We start from the raw sequence: 21,991 nt of genomic DNA on the forward strand, positions 1-21,991 counted from the left end.
TTTTCCACATATATTTTTTTTTTAAAGCTTTTCCCTGCTCTCCTTCCCCAGAGGTTGTACAGCGTGTTATGGGGGCGGAGAATTCTCCTGGCCGTGTCATTCACCTCCGCCATCACCGTACAGCCCATCTCACCAGCCAAATCCAACGCTGTGAGACCCCTGAGGGGGTAATAATGAGGGTCACAGCATAATGACTGGGGGGGGGGGGGGGGGAATACCTGCACCTGTTACATCAGGTATCTGACCAGGAACTCCACATCCATTACTTATCCTGTACTGATCCTGTATTATACTCCAGAGCTGCACTCACTATTCTGCTGGTGCAGTCACTGTGTACATGCATTACTTATCCTGTACTGATCCTGAGTTACATCCTGTATTATACTCCAGAGCTGCACTCACTATTCTGCTGGTGCAGTCACTGTGTACATACATTACTTATCCTGTACTGATCCTGAGTTACATCCTGTATTATACTCCAGAGCTGCACTCACTATTCTGCTGGTGCAGTCACTGTGTACATACATTACTTATCCTGTACTGATCCTGAGTTACATCCTGTATTATACTCCAGCGCTGCACTCACTATTCTGCTGGTGCAGTCACTGTGTACATACATTACTTATCCTGTACTGATCCTGAGTTACATCCTGTATTAACCTCCAGAGCTGCACTCACTATTCTAATGGTGCAGTCACTGTCTACATACATTACTTATCCTGTACTGATCCTGAGTTACATTCTGTATTTTACTCTAGAGCTGCACTCACTATTCTGCTGGTGCAGTCACTGTGCACATACATTACTTATCCTGTACTGATCCTGAGTTACAGCCTGTATTATACTCCAGAGCTGCACTCACTATTCTGCTGGTGCAGACACCGTGTACATAGATTACTTATCCTGTACTGATCCTGAGTTACATCCTGTATTATACTCCAGAGCTGCACTCACTAGTCTGCTGGTGCAGTCACTGTGTATATACATTACTTATCCTGTACTGATCCAGAGTTACATCCTGTATTATACTCCAGAGCTGCACTCACTATTCTGCTGGTGCAGTCACTGTGTACATACATTACTTATCCTGTACTGATCCTGAGTTACATCCTGTATTATACTCCAGAGCTGCACTCACTATTCTGCTGGTGCAGTCACTGTGTACATACATTACTTATCCTGTACTGATCCTGAGTTACATCCTGTATTATACTCCAGAGCAGCACTCACTATTCTGCTGGTGCAGTCACTGTGTACATACATTACTTATCCTGTACTGATCCTGAGTTACATCCTGTATTATACTCCAGAGCTGCACTCACTATTCTGCTGGTGCAGTCACTGTGTACATACATTATTTATCCTGTACTGATCCTGTGTAACATCCTGCATTATACTCCAGAGCTGCACTCACTATTCTGCTGGTGGAGTCACTGTGTACATACATTACTTATCCTGTACTGATCCTGAGTTACATCCTGTATTATATTCCAGAGCTGCACTCACTATTCTGCTGGTGGAGTCATTGTGTACATACATTACTTATCCTGTACTGATCCTGAGTTACATCCTGTATTATACTCCAGAGCTGCACTCACTATTCTGCTGGTGCAGTCACTGTGTACATACATTACTTATCCTGTACTGATCCTGAGTTACATCCTGTATTATACTCCAGAGCTGCACTCACTATTCTGCTGGTGCAGTCACTGTGTGCATACATCCTGCATTATACTCCAGAGCTGCACTCACTATTCTGCTGGTGCAGTCACTGTGTACATACATTACTTATCCTGTACTGATCCTGAGTTACATCCTGTATTATACTCCAGAGCTGCACTCGCTATTCTGCTGGTGGAGTCACTGTGCACATACATTACTTATCCTGTACTGATCCTGAGTTACATCCTGTATTATACTCCAGAGCTGCACTCGCTATTCTGCTGGTGGAGTCACTGTGTACATACATTACTTATCCTGTACTGATCCTGAGTTACATCCTGTATTATACTCCAGAGCTGCACTCACTATTCTGCTGGTGCAGTCACCGTGTACATACATTACTTATCCTGTACTGATCCTGAGTTACATCCTGTATTATACTCCAGAGCTGTACTCACTATTCTGCTGGTGCAGTCACTGTGTACATACATTACTTATCCTGTACTGATCCTGAGTTACATCCTGTATTATACTCCAGAGCTGCACTCACTATTCTGCTGGTGCAGTCACTGTGTACATACATTACTTATCCTGTACTGATCCTGAGTTACATACTGTATTATACTCCAGAGCTGCACTCACTATTCTGCTGGTGCAGTCACTGTGTACATACATTACTTATCCTGTACTGATCCTGAGTTACAGCCTGTATTATACTCCAGAGCTGCACTCACTATTCTGCTGGTGCAGTCACTGTGTACATACATTACTTATCCTGTACCGATCCTGAGTTACAGCCTGTATTATACTCCAGAGCTGCACTCACTATTCTGCTAGTGCAGTCACTGTGTACATACATTACTTATCCTGTACTGATCCTGAGTGACAGCCTGTATTATACTCCAGAGCTGCGCTCACTATTCTGCTGGTGCAGTCACTGTGTACATACATTACTTATCCTGTACTGATCCTGAGTTACAGACGTGGACAAAATTGTTGGTACCCTTTGGTCAATGAAAGAAAAAGTCACAATGGTCACAGAAATAACTTTAATCTGACAAAAGTAATAATAAATTAAAATTCTATAAATGTTAACCAATGAAAGTCAGACATTGTTTTTCAACCATGCTTCAACAGAATTATGTAAAAAAATAAACTCATGAAACAGGCATGGACAAAAATGATGGTACCCCTAGAAAACACAGAACATAATGTGACCAAAGGGACATGTTAATTCAAGGTGTGTCCACTAATTAGCATCACAGGTGTCTACAACCTTGTAATCAGCCATTGGGCCTATATATATGGCTCCAGGTAATCACTGTGTTGTTTGGTGATATGGTGTGTACCACACTCGACATGGACCAGAGGAAGCAAAGGAAAGAGCTGTCTCAAGAGATCAGAAAGAAAATTATAGACAAGCATGTTAAAGGTAAAGGCTATAAGACCATCTCCAAGCAACTAGATGTTCCTGTGAGTACAGTTGCACATATTATTCATAAGTTTAAGATCCATGGGACTGTAGCCAACCTCCCTGGACGTGGCCGCAGGAGGAAAATTGATGACAAATCTAAGAGACGGATAATCCGAATGGTAACAAAAGAGCCTAGAAAGACTTCTAAAGAGATTCAAGGTGAACTTCATGCTCAAGGAACATCAGTGTCAGATCGCACCATCCGTCGTTGTTTGAGCCAAAGTGGACTACATGGGAGACGACCAAGGAGGACACCATTGTTGAAAACGAATCATAAAAAAGCAAGACTGGAATATGCCAAACTACATGTTGACAAGCCACAAAGCTTCTGGGAGAATGTCCTGTGGACAGATGAGACAAAAATCGAAGTTTTTGCCAAGGCACATCAGCTGTATGTTCACAGACGAAAAAATGAAGCATATCAAGAAAAGAACACTGTCCCTACTGTGAAACATGGAGGAGGCTCTGTTATGTTCTGGGGCTGCTTTGCTGCGTCTGGCACAGGGTGTCTTGAATCTGTGCAGGGTACAATGAAATCTCAAGACTATCAAGGAATTCTAGAGAGAAATGTACTAGCCAGTGTCAGAAAGCTTGGTCTCAGTCGCAGGTCATGGGTCTTGCAACAGGACAATGACCCAAAACACACCGCTAAAAACACCCAAGAATGGCTAAGAGGAAAAAATTGGACTATTCTAAAGTGGCCTTCTATGAGCCCTGACCTCAATCCTATTGAGCATCTTTGGAAGGAGCTGAAACATGCAGTCTGGAAAAGGCACCCTTCAAACCGGACACAACTGGAGCAGTTTGCTCATGAGGAGTGGGCCAAAATACCTGCTGAGAGGTGCAGATGTCTCATTGACAGTTACAGGAAGCGTTTGATTGCAGTGATTGCCTCAAAAGGTTGCGCAACAAAATATTAAGTTAGGGGTACCATCATTTTTGTCCATGCCTGTTTCATGAGTTTATTTTTTTACATAATTCTGTTGAAGCATGGTTGAAAAACAATGTCTGACTTTCATTGGTTAACATTTATAGAATTTTAATTTATTATTACTTTTGTCAGATTAAAGTTATTTCTGTGACCATTGTGACTTTTTCTTTCATTGACCAAAGGGTACCAACAATTTTGTCCACGTCTGTACATCCTGTATTATACTCCAGAGCTGCACTCACTATTCTGCTGGTGCAGTCACTGTGTACATACATTACTCCTGTACTGATCCTGTGGTCTCTTGCAGTATGACGTCTGTAGACACGGAGCACGGTCTGGAGCGCTCTGCTGCTGTCATATGTGATGCCCCCAAGTTGTTGGCTCCGGAGTCAGGTGAAGCTCTCAGAATAGAGGATTCCTCCCGGGGAATGTGTCCACAAAGCCGTTTTCCTGACTTGTGTCCCGCGATTCCTGACTACGACTACAGTGTTTCCTGTGGAAAATCAGCAAAATCCCAAGAAATCTGTCACACTGGTGATAACAGGCGCGGTCCCTCTGCTGTGTGTGAACTGTAGCGTACGGCGGCTGGAATCAGCGCGTCTTGGAAAGTTATGCTTATTTCAGTTCCTGACACTTGCAGATCTCTGCTTGCTGTTAGGGAATAGAAATTTCAGTTGTTCAAATCTTAAAAGTCATCATGACTTGAGAGTGTATTACAGAGGACTCGTGTAAACTGGATACGGTTATAGTAAACCCGCAGCCACCACTAGGGGGCGCTCCCAGTATTCGCGTCTATACAGCTCTGATTGTACTCGCTATATAGTATATGTATCACTGCATCTAGCCACCACTAGGGGGCGCTCCCAGTATCTGTGTCTATAGAGCTCTGATTGTACTCGCTATATAGTATATGTGTCACTGCATCTAGCCACCACTAGGGGGCGCTCCCAGTATCTGCGTCTATACAGCTCTGATTGTACTCGCTATATAGTATATGTGTCACTGCATCTAGCCACCACTAGGGGGCGCTCCCAGTATCTGCGTCTATACAGCTCTGATTGTACTCGCTATATAGTATATGTGTCACTGCATCTAGCCACCACTAGGGGGCGCTCCCAGTATCTGCGTCTATACAGCTCTGATTGTACTCGCTATATAGTATATGTGTCACTGCATCTAGCCACCACTAGGGGGCGCTCCCAGTATCTGCGTCTATACAGCTCTGATTGTACTCGCTATATAGTATATGTGTCACTGCATCTAGCCACCACTAGGGGGCGCTCCCAGTATCTGCGTCTATACAGCTCTGATTGTACTCGCTATATAGTATATGTATCACTGCATCTAGACACCACTAGGGGGCACTCCCAGTATCTGTGTCTATACAGCTCTGATTGTACTCGCTATATAGTATATGTATCACTGCATCTAGCCACCACTAGGGGGCGCTCACAGTATCTGTGTCTATACAGCTCTGATTGTACTCGCTATATAGTATATGTATCACTGCATCTAGCCACCACTAGGGGGCGCTCCCAGTATCTGTGTCTATACATCTCTGATTGTACTCGCTATATAGTATATGTATCACTGCATCTAGCCACCACTAGGGGGCACTCCCAGTATCTGTGTCTATACAGCTCTGATTGTACTCGCTATATAGTATATGTATCACTGCATCTAGCCACCACTAGGGGGCGCTCCCAGTATCTGCGTCTATACAGCTCTGATTGTACTCGCTATATAGTATATGTATCACTGCATCTAGCCACCACTAGGGGGCACTCCCAGTATCTGTGTCTATACAGCTCTGATTGTACTCGCTATATAGTATATGTATCACTGCATCTAGCCACCACTAGGGGGCGCTCCCAGTATCTGTGTCTATACAGCTCTGATTGTACTCGCTATATAGTATATGTCACTGCATCTAGCCACCACTAGGGGGCGCTCCCAGTATCTGTGTCTATACAGCTCTGATTGTACTCGCTATATAGTATATGTATCACTGCATCTAGCCACCACTAGGGGGCACTCCCAGTATCTGTGTCTATACAGCTCTGATTGTACTCGCTATATAGTATATGTATCACTGCATCTAGCCACCACTAGGGGGCACTCCCAGTATCTGTGTCTATACAGCTCTGATTGTACTCGCTATATAGTATATGTATCACTGCATCTAGACACCACTAGGGGGCACTCCCAGTATCTGTTTCTCTACAGCTCTGATTGTACTCGCTATATAGTATATGTGTCACTGCATCTAGCCACCACTAGGGGGCACTCCCAGTATCTGTTTCTCTACAGCTCTGATTGTACTCGCTATATAGTATATGTATCACTGCATCTAGCCACCACTAGGGGGCGCTCCCAGTATCTGTGTCTATACAGCTCTGATTGTACTCGCTATATAGTATATGTGTCACTGCATCGAGCCACCACTAGGGGGCGCTCACAGTGTCTGTGTCTCTACAGCTCTTATTTTATTACAAGACCCGGAGGCTCGTATTGCTATTCTCCTTCTTTACTCTGACCAATAGCAGCAAAGAACAAACAAAAATATTGAAACATGTCATCAGCCCCTCCCCATAGTCTCTCTATAACAGGCCACTCCGCCTGCAAATCCCCCTCTTTCTTTGCTGCTGACCGCAGAGATAAGTATTGAGAATTTTCTGTTCATGTCATTATGACTCACATATATATATAGAGATACTGTTTGGTTTTGGTTTATTTTGTTTTGGTTTTTTCCCCCTTTGGGGCGATTTGGGGCCATTTATTGCTAAATGTACTCGCTATATAGTATATGTATCACTGCATCTAGACACCACTAGGGGGCGCTCCCAGTATCTGTGTCTATACAGCTCTGATTGTACTCGCTATATAGTAAATGTGTCACTGCATCTAGCCACCACTAGGGGGCGCTCCCAGTGTCTGTGTCTATACAGCTCTGATTGTACTCGCTATATAGTATATGTGTCACTGCATCTAGCCACCACTAGGGGGCGCTCACAGTATCTGTGTCTATACAGCTCTGATTGTACTCGCTATATAGTATATGTGTCACTGCATCTAGCCACCACTAGGGGGCGCTCACAGTATCTATGTCTATACAGCTCTGATTGTACTCGCTATATAGTATATGTATCACTGCACCTAGCCACCACTAGGGGGCGCTCACAGTGTCTGTGTCTATACAGCTCTGATTGTACTCGCTATATAGTATATGTATCACTGCATCTAGCCACCACTAGGGGGCGCTCCCAGTATCTGTGTCTATACAGCTCTGATTGTACTCGCTATATAGTAAATGTGTCACTGCATCTAGCCACCACTAGGGGGCGCTCCCAGTGTCTGTGTCTATACAGCTCTGATTGTACTCGCTATATAGTATATGTGTCACTGCATCTAGCCACCACTAGGGGGCACTCCCAGTATTCGCGTCTATACAGCTCTGATTGTACTCGCTATATAGTATATGTATCACTGCATCTAGCCACCACTAGGGTGCGCTCACAGTATCTATGTCTATACAGCTCTGATTGTACTCGCTATATAGTATATGTATCACTGCATCTAGCCACCACTAGGGGGCACTCCCAGTATCTGTGTCTATACAGCTCTGATTGTACTCGCTATATAGTATATGTATCACTGCATCTAGCCACCACTAGGGGGCGCTCCCAGTATCTGTGTCTATACAGCTCTGATTGTACTCGCTATATAGTATATGTATCACTGCACCTAGCCACCACTAGGGGGCGCTCACAGTATCTGCGTCTATACAGCTCTGATTGTACTCGCTATATAGTATATGTATCACTGCATCTAGCCACCACTAGGGGGCGCTCCCAGTATCTGTGTCTATACAGCTCTGATTGTACTCGCTATATAGTATATGTATCACTGCATCTAGCCACCACTAGGGGGCGCTCCCAGTATCTGCGTCTATACAGCTCTGATTGTACTCGCTATATAGTATATGTGTCACTGCATCTAGCCACCACTAGGGGGCGCTCCCAGTGTCTGTGTCTATACAGCTCTGATTGTACTCGCTATATAGTATATGTATCACTGCATCTAGCCACCACTAGGGGGCGCTCCCAGTATTCGCGTCTATACAGCTCTGATTGTACTCGCTATATAGTATATGTATCACTGCATCTAGCCACCACTAGGGGGCGCTCCCAGTATCTGTGTCTATACAGCTCTGATTGTACTCGCTATATAGTATATGTATCACTGCACCTAGCCACCACTAGGGGGCGCTCACAGTGTCTGTGTCTATACAGCTCTGATTGTACTCGCTATATAGTATATGTATCACTGCATCTAGCCACCACTAGGGGGCGCTCCCAGTATCTGTGTCTATACATCTCTGATTGTACTCGCTATTATTATTATTATTATTTATTATTTAAGCGCCATTCATTCCATAGCGCTGTACATATGATAAGGGGTGCACATACATAACAGACAATTGTACTAATCATAAACAAGACGCGTTACAAACTGGTACAGAAGGAGAGAGGGCCCTGCCCGTGAGGGCTTACAATCTACATGGTATGGGAGAAGGACACAGTAGGTGCGGGTTGGGTTGGTCATGGCGGTATAGAGGCAGCAGGGTCACTGGTTGTAGGCTTGTCTGAAGAGGTGGGTTTTCAGGTTTCTTTTGTAGGATTCCACTGTAGGTGAGAGTCTGATATGTTGGGGTAGCAAGTTCCAGAGTATGGGGGATGCACGGGAGAAATCTTGGAGTCGATTGTGGGAAGAGGCAATAAGAGGAGAGGAGAGAAGGAGGTCTTGTGAGGATCGGAGAGTACGTGTGGGGATGTATCGGGAAAGTAGCTCAGAGATGTAGGGAGGGGACAGGTTATGGACGGCCTTGTATGTGTTTGTCAGTACTTTGAAGTGGATTCGTTGGGCAATGGGGAGCCAGTGAAGGGATTGGCAGAGGGGAGAGGCAGAGGAGTAATAAGGTGAGAGGTGGGTTAGTCGGGCAGCAGAGTTGAGGATAGATTGGAGGGGTGCGAGGGTGCTAGATGGAAGGCCACAGAGGAGAATGTTGCAGTAGTCTAGGCGGGAGATAATGAGGGCATGTACGAGCATTTTCGCAGATTCAAAGTTAAGGAAAGCACGGATGCGGGAGATGTTTTTGAGTTGGAGGCGGCAGGTGGTGGAAAGGGCTTGGATGTGCGGTCGGAAGGAAAGGGCAGAATCTAAGGTCACTCCAAGGCAGCGGGCTTTTTTGACTGGGGATAATGTGCAGCCATTGATCGTGATAGATAGGTCTGTTGGGGGGGTTGAACAAGATGGGGGAAAGATTATGAATTCTGTCTTATCCATGTTAAGTTTAAGAAAGCGAGAGGCGAAGAAGGATGATATAGAAGATAGACATTGTGGGATTCTTGATAGTAAGGTGGTGATGTCTGGACCAGAAAGGTAGATTTGTGTGTCATCAGCATAGGAGTGATACTGAAAGCCATGGGACTCTAGGAGCTGTCCCAGGCCAAAAGTGTAGATTGAGAAGAGCAGGGGTCCTAGGACAGAGCCTTGCGGGACCCCAACAGAGAGGGAATGAGACGAGGAGGTGGTGCGGGAGTGGGAGACGCTAAACGTCCGGTCTGTGAGGTATGATGTGATCCAGGAGAGAGCTATATAGTATATGTATCACTGCATCTAGCCACCACTAGGGGGCGCTCACAGTGTCTGTGTCTATACAGCTCTGATTGTACTCGCTATATAGTATATGTATCACTGCATCTAGCCACCACTAGGGGGCGCTCCCAGTATCTGGTCTATACAGCTCTGATTGTACTCGCTATATAGTATATGTGTCACTGCATCTAGCCACCACTAGGGGGCGCTCCCAGTATCTGTGTCTATACAGCTCTGATTGTACTCGCTATATAGTATATGTGTCACTGCATCTAGCCACCACTAGGGGGCGCTCCCAGTATCTGGTCTATACAGCTCTGATTGTACTCGCTATATAGTATATGTATCACTGCATCTAGCCACCACTAGGGGGCGCTCCCAGTATCTGTGTCTATACAGCTCTGATTGTACTCGCTATATAGTATATGTATCACTGCATCTAGCCACCACTAGGGGGCGCTCACAGTATCTGTGTCTATACAGCTCTGATTGTACTCGCTATATAGTATATGTATCACTGCATCTAGCCACCACTAGGGGGCACTCCCAGTATCTGTGTCTATACAGCTCTGATTGTACTCGCTATATAGTATATGTGTCACTGCATCTAGACACCACTAGGGGGCGCTCACAGTGTCTGTGTCTATACAGCTCTGATTGTACTCGCTATATAGTATATGTATCACTGCATCTAGCCACCACTAGGGGGCACTCCCAGTATCTGTGTCTATACAGCTCTGATTGTACTCGCTATATAGTATATGTGTCACTGCATCTAGCCACCACTAGGGGGCGCTCCCAGTATCTGTGTCTCTACAGCTCTGATTGTACTCGCTATATAGTATATGTATCACTGCATCTAGCCACCACTAGGGGGCGCTCCCAGTATCTGTGTCTATACAGCTCTGATTGTACTCGCTATATAGTATATGTGTCACTGCATCTAGCCACCACTAGGGGGCGCTCCCAGTATCTGTGTCTCTACAGCTCTGATTGTACTCGCTATATAGTATATGTGTCACTGCATCTAGCCACCACTAGGGGGCGCTCCCAGTATCTGTGTCTATACAGCTCTGATTGTACTCGCTATATAGTATATGTGTCACTGCATCTAGCCACCACTAGGGGGCGCTCCCAGTATCTGTGTCTATACAGCTCTGATTGTACTCACTATATAGTATATGTGTCACTGCATCTAGCCACCACTAGGGGGCGCTCCCAGTATCTGTGTCTATACAGCTCTGATTGTACTCGCTATATAGTATATGTATCACTGCATCTAGCCACCACTAGGGGGCGCTCCCAGTATCTGTGTCTATACAGCTCTGATTGTACTCGCTATATAGTATATGTATCACTGCATCTAGCCACCACTAGGGGGCGCTCCCAGTGTCTGTGTCTATACAGCTCTGATTGTACTCACTATATAGTATATGTGTCACTGCATCTAGCCACCACTAGGGGGCGCTCCCAGTATCTGTGTCTATACATCTCTGATTGTACTCGCTATATAGTATATGTATCACTGCATCTAGCCACCACTAGGGGGCGCTCCCAGTATCTGTGTCTATACAGCTCTGATTGTACTCGCTATATAGTATATGTGTCACTGCATCTAGCCACCACTAGGGGGCGCTCCCAGTATCTGTGTCTATACATCTCTGATTGTACTCGCTATATAGTATATGTATCACTGCATCTAGCCACCACTAGGGGCGCTCCCAGTATCTGTGTCTATACAGCTCTGATTGTACTCGCTATATAGTATATGTGTCACTGCATCTAGCCACCACTAGGGGGCGCTCCCAGTATCTGCGTCTATACAGCTCTGATTGTACTCGCTATATAGTATATGTATCACTGCATCTAGCCACCACTAGGGGGCGCTCCCAGTATCTGTGTCTATACAGCTCTGATTGTACTCGCTATATAGTATATGTATCACTGCATCTAGCCACCACTAGGGGGCGCTCCCAGTATCTGTGTCTATACAGCTCTGATTGTACTCGCTATATAGTATATGTGTCACTGCATCTAGACACCACTAGGGGGCGCTCCCAGTATCTGTGTCTATACAGCTCTGATTGTACTCGCTATATAGTATATGTGTCACTGCATCTAGCCACCACTAGGGGGCACTCCCAGTATCTGTGTCTATACAGCTCTGATTGTACTCGCTATATAGTATATGTATCACTGCATCTAGCCACCACTAGGGGGCACTCCCAGTATCTGTGTCTATACAGCTCTGATTGTACTCGCTATATAGTATATGTATCACTGCATCTAGCCACCACTAGGGGGCGCTCCCAGTATCTGTGTCTATACAGCTCTGATTGTGCTCGCTATATAGTATATGTATCACTGCATCTAGACACCACTAGGGGGCGCTCCCAGTATCTGTGTCTATAGAGCTCTGATTGTACTCGCTATATAGTATATGTATCACTGCATCTAGCCACCACTAGGGGGCGCTCCCAGTATCTGTGTCTATACAGCTCTGATTGTACTCGCTATATAGTATATGTATCACTGCATCTAGCCACCACTAGGGGGCACTCCCAGTATCTGTGTCTATACAGCTCTGATTGTACTCGCTATATAGTATATGTATCACTGCATCTAGCCACCACTAGGGGGCGCTCCCAGTATCTGTGTCTATACAGCTCTGATTGTACTCGCTATATAGTATATGTATCACTGCATCTAGCCACCACTAGGGGGCGCTCCCAGTATCTGTGTCTATACAGCTCTGATTGTACTCGCTATATAGTATATGTGTCACTGCATCTAGCCACCACTAGGGGGCGCTCCCAGTATTCGCGTCTATACAGCTCTGATTGTACTCGCTATATAGTATATGTGTCACTGCATCTAGCCAACACTAGGGGGCGCTCACAGTATCTGTGTCTATACAGCTCTGATTGTACTCGCTATATAGTATATGTGTCACTGCATCTAGCCACCACTAGGGGGCGCTCACAGTATCTGTGTCTATACAGCTCTGATTGTACTCGCTATATAGTATATGTATCACTGCATCTAGCCACCACTAGGGGGCGCTCCCAGTATTCGCGTCTATACAGCTCTGATTGTACTCGCTATATAGTATACAGTCATGTGAAAAAATTAGGACACCCTCTGAAAGCATGTGGTTTTTTGTAACATTTTTAATAAAAGGTTATTTCATCTCCGTTTCAACAATACAGAGAGATTAAAGTAATCCGACTAAACAAAGAAAACTGAAGAAAAGTATTTTCAAGATCTTCTGTAAATGTCATTCTACAAAAATGCCTATTCTAACTGAGGAAAAAGATAGGACACCCTTGCCCCTAATAGCGAGTGTTACCTCCTTTGGCTGAAATAACTGCAGTGAGACGGTTCTTGTAGCCATCTACCAGTCTTCGACATCGGTCTGAGGAAATTTTACCCCACTCCTCAATGCAGAACTTTTTCAGCTGTGAGATGTTTGAGGGGTTTCTTGCACGTACAGCCCTTTTCAAGTCACCCCACAGCATCTCAATGGGATTCAAATCTGGACTTTGACTTGGCCATTCCAGGACTCTCCATTTCTTCTTTTTCAGCCAATCTTTGGTTGATTTACTAGTATGTTTTGGGTCATTGTCATGTTGCATGGTCCAGTTCCGCTTCAGCTTTAATTTTCTAACTGATGGTCTCACATGTTCTTCAAGCACCTTCTGATACACAGTAGAATTCATCGTGGATTCTATGATGGTGAGCTGACCAGGTCCTGCTGCAGCAAAGCAGCCCCAAACCATGACACTTCCACCTCCATGCTTCACAGTTGGTATGAGGTTCTTTTCTTGGAATGCTGTGTTTGGTTTACGCCAAACATGTCCTCTGCTGTTGTGTCCAAATAATTCAATTTTGGACTCATCTGTCCAAAGAACATTATTCCAGAAGTCCTGGTCTTTGTCAACTTTATCTCTGGCAAATGTCAGTCTGGCCTCGATGTTTCTCTTGGAAAGCAAAGGTTTCCTCCTTGCACACCTCCCATGCAAGTTAAACTTGTACAGTCTCTTTCTGATTGTAGAGGCATGTACTTCTACATCAACAGTAGCCAGAGCCTGCTGTAGTTCTCGAGATGACACTTTAGGGTTTTTGGAGACCTCTTTTAGCATCTTGCGGTCTGCTCTTGGGGTGAACTTGCTGGGGCGACCAGTCCTGGGCATGTTGGCAGTTGTTTTGAAAGCCCTCCACTTGTAGACTATCTTCCGGACAGTGGAATGGCTGATTTCAAAATCTTTTGAGATCTTTTTAAATCCCTTCCCAGACTCATAGGCTGCTACAATCTTTTTTCTGAAGTCCTCTGACAGCTCTTTTGCTCTCACCATGGTGCTCACTCTCACTTCAACAGTCAGGAGCACACCAAACTAAATGTCTGAGGTTTAAATAGGGCAAGCCTCATTCAACATGCAGAGTAACGATCTACTAATTATGTGCACCTGGTGTGATATACCTGTGTGAGATCTGAGCCAATTTAAGAGGGAATACATGTGAGGGTGTCCTATCTTTTTCCTCAGTTAGAATAGGCATTTTTGTAGAATGACATTTACAGAAGATCTTGAAAAGACTTTTCTTCAGTTTTCTTTGTTTAGTTGGATTACTTTAATCTCTCTGTATTGTTGAAACGGAGATGAAATAACCTTTTATTAAAAATGTTACAAAAAACCACATGCTTTCAAAGGGTGTCCTAATTTTTTCACATGACTGTATGTGTCACTGCATCTAGCCACCACTAGGGGGCGCTCCCAGTATCTGTGTCTATACAGCTCTGATTGTACTCGCTATATAGTATATGTATCACTGCATCTAGCCACCACTAGGGGGCGCTCCCAGTGTCTGTGTCTATACAGCTCTGATTGTACTCGCTATATAGTATATGTGTCACTGCATCTAGCCACCACTAGGGGGCGCTCCCAGTATCTGTGTCTATACAGCTCTGATTGTACTCGCTATATAGTATATGTGTCACTGCATCTAGCCAACACTAGGGAGCGCTCCCAGTATCTGTGTCTATAGAGCTCTGATTGTACTCGCTATATAGTATATGTATCACTGCATCTAGACACCACTAGGGGGCGCTCACAGTATCTGTGTCTATACAGCTCTGATTGTACTCGCTATATAGTATATGTATCACTGCATCTAGCCACCACTAGGGGGCACTCCCAGTATCTGTGTCTCTACAGCTCTGATTGTACTCGCTATATAGTATATGTATCACTGCATCTAGCCACCACTAGGGGGCGCTCCCAGTATCTGGTCTATACAGCTCTGATTGTACTCGCTATATAGTATATGTATCACTGCATCTAGACACCACTAGGGGGCGCTCCCAGTGTCTGCGTCTATACAGCTCTGATTGTACTCGCTATATAGTATATGTGTCACTGCATCTAGCCACCACTAGGGGGCGCTCCCAGTGTCTGCGTCTATACAGCTCTGATTGTACTCGCTATATAGTATATGTGTCACTGCATCTAGCCACCACTAGGGGGCGCTCCCAGTATCTGTGTCTATAGAGCTCTGATTGTACTCGCTATATAGTATATGTGTCACTGCATCTAGCCACCACTAGGGGGCACTCCCAGTGTCTGTGTCTATAGAGCTCTGATTGTACTCGCTATATAGTATATGTGTCACTGCATCTAGCCACCACTAGGGGGCGCTCCCAGTGTCTGCGTCTATACAGCTCTGATTGTACTCGCTATATAGTATATGTATCACTGCATCTAGACACCACTAGGGGGCGCTCACAGTGTCTGTGTCTATACAGGTCTGATTTTATTACAAGACCCGGAGGCTCGTATTGCTATTCTCCTTCTTTACTCTGACCAATAGCAGCAAAGAACAAACAAAAATATTGAAACATGTCATCAGCCCCTCCCCATAGTCTCTCTATAACAGGCCACTCCGCCTGTATCACTGCATCTAGCCACCACTAGGGGGCGCTCCCAGTATCTGTGTCTATACAGCTCTGATTGTACTCGCTATATAGTATATGTATCACTGCATCTAGCCACCACTAGGGGGCGCTCCCAGTATCTGTGTCTATACAGCTCTGATTGTACTCGCTATATAGTATATGTGTCACTGCATCTAGCCACCACTAGGGGGCGCTCCCAGTATCTGTGTCTATAGAGCTCTGATTGTACTCGCTATATAGTATATGTATCACTGCATCTAGCCACCACTAGGGGGCGCTCCCAGTGTCTGTGTCTATACAGCTCTGATTGTACTCGCTATATAGTATATGTGTCACTGCATCTAGCCACCACTAGGGGGCGCTCCCAGTATCTGTGTCTATACAGCTCTGATTGTACTCGCTATATAGTATATGTGTCACTGCATCTAGCCACCACTAGGGGGCGCTCCCAGTATCTGTGTCTATAGAGCTCTGATTGTACTCGCTATATAGTATATGTATCACTGCATCTAGCCACCACTAGGGGGCGCTCCCAGTGTCTGTGTCTATACAGCTCTGATTGTACTCGCTATATAGTATATGTGTCACTGCATCTAGCCACCACTAGGGGGCGCTCCCAGTATCTGTGTCTATACAGCTCTGATTGTACTCGCTATATAGTATATGTGTCACTGCATCTAGACACCACTAGGGGGCGCTCCCAGTATCTGTGTCTATAGAGCTCTGATTGTACTCGCTATATAGTATATGTATCACTGCATCTAGCCACCACTAGGGGGCGCTCCCAGTATCTGTGTCTATACAGCTCTGATTGTACTCGCTATATAGTATATGTGTCACTGCATCTAGACACCACTAGGGGGCGCTCCCAGTATCTGTGTCTATACAGCTCTGATTGTACTCGCTATATAGTATATGTGTCACTGCATCTAGACACCACTAGGGGGCACTCCCAGTATCTGTGTCTATACAGCTCTGATTGTACTCGCTATATAGTATATGTGTCACTGCATCTAGCCACCACTAGGGGGCGCTCCCAGTATCTGTGTCTATACAGCTCTGATTGTACTCGCTATATAGTATATGTGTCACTGCATCTAGCCACCACTAGGGGGCGCTCACAGTATCTGTGTCTATACAGCTCTGATTGTACTCGCTATATAGTATATGTGTCACTGCATCTAGCCACCACTAGGGGGCGCTCCCAGTATCTGTGTCTATAGAGCTCTGATTGTACTCGCTATATAGTATATGTATCACTGCATCTAGACACCACTAGGGGGCACTCCCAGTATCTGTGTCTATACAGCTCTGATTGTACTCGCTATATAGTATATGTGTCACTGCATCTAGCCACCACTAGGGGGCGCTCCCAGTATCTGTGTCTATAGAGCTCTGATTGTACTCGCTATATAGTATATGTGTCACTGCATCTAGACACCACTAGGGGGCACTCCCAGTATCTGTGTCTATACAGCTCTGATTGTACTCGCTATATAGTATATGTGTCACTGCATCTAGCCACCACTAGGGGGCACTCCCAGTATCTGTGTCTCTACAGCTCTGATTGTACTCGCTATATAGTATATGTGTCACTGCATCTAGCCACCACTAGGGGGCGCTCACAGTGTCTGTGTCTATACAGGTCTGATTTTATTACAAGACCCGGAGGCTCGTATTGCTATTCTCCTTCTTTACTCTGACCAATAGCAGCAAAGAACAAACAAAAATATTGAAACATGTCATCAGCCCCTCCCCATAGTCTCTCTATAACAGGCCACTCCGCCTGTATCACTGCATCTAGCCACCACTAGGGGGCGCTCCCAGTATCTGTGTCTATACAGCTCTGATTGTACTCGCTATATAGTATATGTGTCACTGCATCTAGCCACCACTAGGGGGCGCTCCCAGTATCTGTGTCTCTACAGCTCTGATTGTACTCGCTATATAGTATATGTGTCACTGCATCTAGCCACCACTAGGGGGCGCTCCCAGTATCTGTGTCTATACAGCTCTGATTGTACTCGCTATATAGTATATGTGTCACTGCATCTAGCCACCACTAGGGGGCGCTCCCAGTATCTGTGTCTCTACAGCTCTGATTGTACTCGCTATATAGTATATGTGTCACTGCATCTAGCCACCACTAGGGGGCGCTCCCAGTATCTGTGTCTATACAGCTCTGATTGTACTCGCTATATAGTATATGTGTCACTGCATCTAGCCACCACTAGGGGGCGCTCCCAGTATCTGTGTCTATACAGCTCTGATTGTACTCGCTATATAGTATATGTGTCACTGCATCTAGCCACCACTAGGGGGCGCTCCCAGTATCTGTGTCTATACAGCTCTGATTGTACTCGCTATATAGTATATGTGTCACTGCATCTAGCCACCACTAGGGGGCGCTCCCAGTATCTGTGTCTATACAGCTCTGATTGTACTCGCTATATAGTATATGTGTCACTGCATCTAGCCACCACTAGGGGGCGCTCCCAGTATCTGTGTCTCTACAGCTCTGATTGTACTCGCTATATAGTATATGTGTCACTGCATCTAGCCACCACTAGGGGGCGCTCCCAGTATCTGTGTCTCTACAGCTCTGATTGTACTCGCTATATAGTATATGTGTCACTGCATCTAGCCACCACTAGGGGGCGCTCACAGTGTCTGTGTCTATACAGGTCTGATTTTATTACAAGACCCGGAGGCTCGTATTGCTATTCTCCTTCTTTACTCTGACCAATAGCAGCAAAGAACAAACTAAAATATTGAAACATGTCATCAGCCCCTCCCCATAGTCTCTCTATAACAGGCCACTCCGCCTGCAAATCCCCCTCTTTCTTTGCTGCTGACCGCAGAGATAAGTATTGAGAATTTTCTGTTCATGTCATTATGACTCACATACAGACGTGGACAAAATTGTTGGTACCCTTTGGTCAATGAAAGAAAAAGTCACAATGGTCACAGAAATAACTTTAATCTGACAAAAGTAATAATAAATTAAAATTCTATAAATGTTAACCAATGAAAGTCAGACATTGTTTTTCAACCATGCTTCAACAGAATTATGTAAAAAAATAAACTCATGAAACAGGCATGGACAAAAATGATGGTACCCCTAACTTAATATTTTGTTGCGCAACCTTTTGAGGCAATCACTGCAATCAAACGCTTCCTGTAACTGTCAATGAGACATCTGCACCTCTCAGCAGGTATTTTGGCCCACTCCTCATGAGCAAACTGCTCCAGTTGTGTCCGGTTTGAAGGGTGCCTTTTCCAGACTGCATGTTTCAGCTCCTTCCAAAGATGCTCAATAGGATTGAGGTCAGGGCTCATAGAAGGCCACTTTAGAATAGTCCAATTTTTTCCTCTTAGCCATTCTTGGGTGTTTTTAGCGGTGTGTTTTGGGTCATTGTCCTGTTGCAAGACCCATGACCTGCGACTGAGACCAAGCTTTCTGACACTGGCTAGTACATTTCTCTCTAGAATTCCTTGATAGTCTTGAGATTTCATTGTACCCTGCACAGATTCAAGACACCCTGTGCCAGACGCAGCAAAGCAGCCCCAGAACATAACAGAGCCTCCTCCATGTTTCACAGTAGGGACAGTGTTCTTTTCTTGATATGCTTCATTTTTTCGTCTGTGAACATACAGCTGATGTGCCTTGGCAAAAACTTCGATTTTTGTCTCATCTGTCCACAGGACATTCTCCCAGAAGCTTTGTGGCTTGTCAACATGTAGTTTGGCATATTCCAGTCTTGCTTTTTTATGATTCGTTTTCAACAATGGTGTCCTCCTTGGTCGTCTCCCATGTAGTCCACTTTGGCTCAAACAACGACGGATGGTGCGATCTGACACTGATGTTCCTTGAGCATGAAGTTCACCTTGAATCTCTTTAGAAGTCTTTCTAGGCTCTTTTGTTACCATTCGGATTATCCGTCTCTTAGATTTGTCATCAATTTTCCTCCTGCGGCCACGTCCAGGGAGGTTGGCTACAGTCCCATGGATCTTAAACTTATGAATAATATGTGCAACTGTACTCACAGGAACATCTAGTTGCTTGGAGATGGTCTTATAGCCTTTACCTTTAACATGCTTGTCTATAATTTTCTTTCTGATCTCTTGAGACAGCTCTTTCCTTTGCTTCCTCTGGTCCATGTCGAGTGTGGTACACACCATATCACCAAACAACACAGTGATTACCTGGAGCCATATATATAGGCCCAATGGCTGATTACAAGGTTGTAGACACCTGTGATGCTAATTAGTGGACACACCTTGAATTAACATGTCCCTTTGGTCACATTATGTTCTGTGTTTTCTAGGGGTACCATCATTTTTGTCCATGCCTGTTTCATGAGTTTATTTTTTTACATAATTCTGTTGAAGCATGGTTGAAAAACAATGTCTGACTTTCATTGGTTAACATTTATAGAATTTTAATTTATTATTACTTTTGTCAGATTAAAGTTATTTCTGTGACCATTGTGACTTTTTCTTTCATTGACCAAAGGGTACCAACAATTTTGTCCACGTCTGTATATATATAGAGATACTGTTTGGTTTTGGTTTATTTTGTTTTGGTTTTTTCCCCCTTTGGGGCGATTTGGGGCCATTTATTGCTATATTTATTGCTATATATATATATGTATTTCTTTGGTTTTTGTTTGTGGGAACTTGGGTTTTTCCTTATTACCTCCTCGCCTGCTGGCTTGTAGGAGGTTACTCTTGCGCCCCCCTTTAGCTGTATTCCGTTCATACCCCCGCGCTTACTGCGCCTATCTGTGCCCCTTCTTCTGCTCCTCCTCCCTTTCTGGCGGGTCTTTTTCCCGCCGCTTACCTCAGCGCGGCTGCGGCGTCTTCCTCGGTTCTTCCTGGCAGGCGCGCCCGAGATCTCGCGAGATCTCGGGCACTTCCGCTTCCGCCTGTGACGTCATCGCATATCGGAGCTCCGGCCGCATCGCTGCCGTCCTCGGTCTTTTCTTACAGGTTTTTCTTAGCGGTTCTATCCCTTTACTGGTCTTGGGGCAAATCCCCTCTGCCAGCCTTCCCCATCTAGTGTTCACTATCACATTAACACTGCAGTTAGCTTTTATATTTTTGCCAGCATTAATAGTGCCATCATGCCTAAGAATGTGCATGCCACCGAGGGCCCTGCAGAGGAGGATCTTCCTCTAATGGAATTAACCCCTTCGGGGGAAGATGGCCATGCCCCGATCCCTGGCGGTCATGATACGGATTTTCAGGCGTCCATATCTAGCGCCATTGCTGCAGCCATGGGATCTATGACTTCTGTCATCTCCCAGACTATTGCCCAGGCCCTTGCGGCCCATCCAGCTACCTCTCAAACCCCACAGCCCGTCATGGTGTCCCCACCCACCGGGCCAGTGATTTCTGCCAACCAATGTTGGCGCGCTTGGTCCGCGCAAGAGAGCCCGTACGCGTCGGGCAGAACGCACGCGCAACTGGAAAAGTGCTAGAGCACTGCAGGAAATGGATTCCGATTCTGAGATCGGATCTGAGGAGGAGGCTTTAGATGACGCCTTTGAGGAGGCAGAGGAGGACCCATCAGGGGTCATGGAAGATAACCCCTTACCCGGGTGCAGCTCCATGGTTTCGGCAGCAGATGTGTCCTTGACAGACCCATCAGGGGAACCTCTCTTTGACCCGGATTCCCTACACCACCCTCGGTCGGCGGAGTGGTTGCCGTTGGAGCACGTCTCCAAATATTTGGAGGCCCGCGTGCGTTGCCCCCTCTCCAAAGAGGCGCGCAACAAGCTTAGGGCAGAATGCCCCAGACCCATAATTCCGAACAGGGTTTGCGAGACTCCAGCGGTAGACCCCAAGATGACCCAATTCCTCGCCAAATCTGGGTGGAATCCGAGAAAGGGTCTGGAGTCGGCCCTGCGTGCGTGTCAGGACAAGCTCCTGGACATATTTGGCCCCCTGGCAAAGATTTTTGACTTGGCCGAGGTTGCCAAGGCCGAGGGTAAGCAGGTAGACCCTCTAGAGCTGCGCGAGTGGGTGCAGCGCGCCATTTGCGTAGCAGGAAACGTTAACACGTCCCTGGCTATTGAACGGCGCAAGGCCATACTTTTCAAGGTTGAGCCTAAACTCTCCAACTTGGCGCTTACCGAAGCCGGTAAGGAGGCCCAGGGCCTGCTGTTTGGCGAGTCCTTTATTAAGGACTTAGGACGGTTCGTCGGTGCTTTTACAGCACTCGATAAGGCCCAAAGTTCAATGAAGCGGGTGTTTCACGGTAGGGTCTCTACCAGGGCCGGCAGTTTCAGGGGCCGTCTGTCCGGCCGTGCCC

At 45.8% G+C, this 21,991-nt stretch overlaps 1 protein-coding gene across 1 annotated transcript in view; it reads left to right on the forward strand.

The window, feature by feature from the left end:
* LOC122923959 (zinc finger protein 337-like) overlaps positions 1-21,991 on the forward strand; it is a 36,231-nt gene that overhangs the window by 419 nt on the left and 13,821 nt on the right. The window contains exon 2 of the mRNA XM_044274853.1: positions 4,375-4,460. Within this exon, the coding sequence (XP_044130788.1) occupies positions 4,376-4,460 (85 nt within the window). The 5' untranslated portion in view covers position 4,375. The remainder of the gene's footprint in view (positions 1-4,374; positions 4,461-21,991) is intronic.

The sequence above is a fragment of the Bufo gargarizans genome, unplaced genomic scaffold, assembly GCF_014858855.1.
Source record: "Bufo gargarizans isolate SCDJY-AF-19 unplaced genomic scaffold, ASM1485885v1 original_scaffold_2097_pilon, whole genome shotgun sequence".
NCBI classification, from domain to species: Eukaryota; Metazoa; Chordata; class Amphibia; order Anura; family Bufonidae; genus Bufo; species Bufo gargarizans.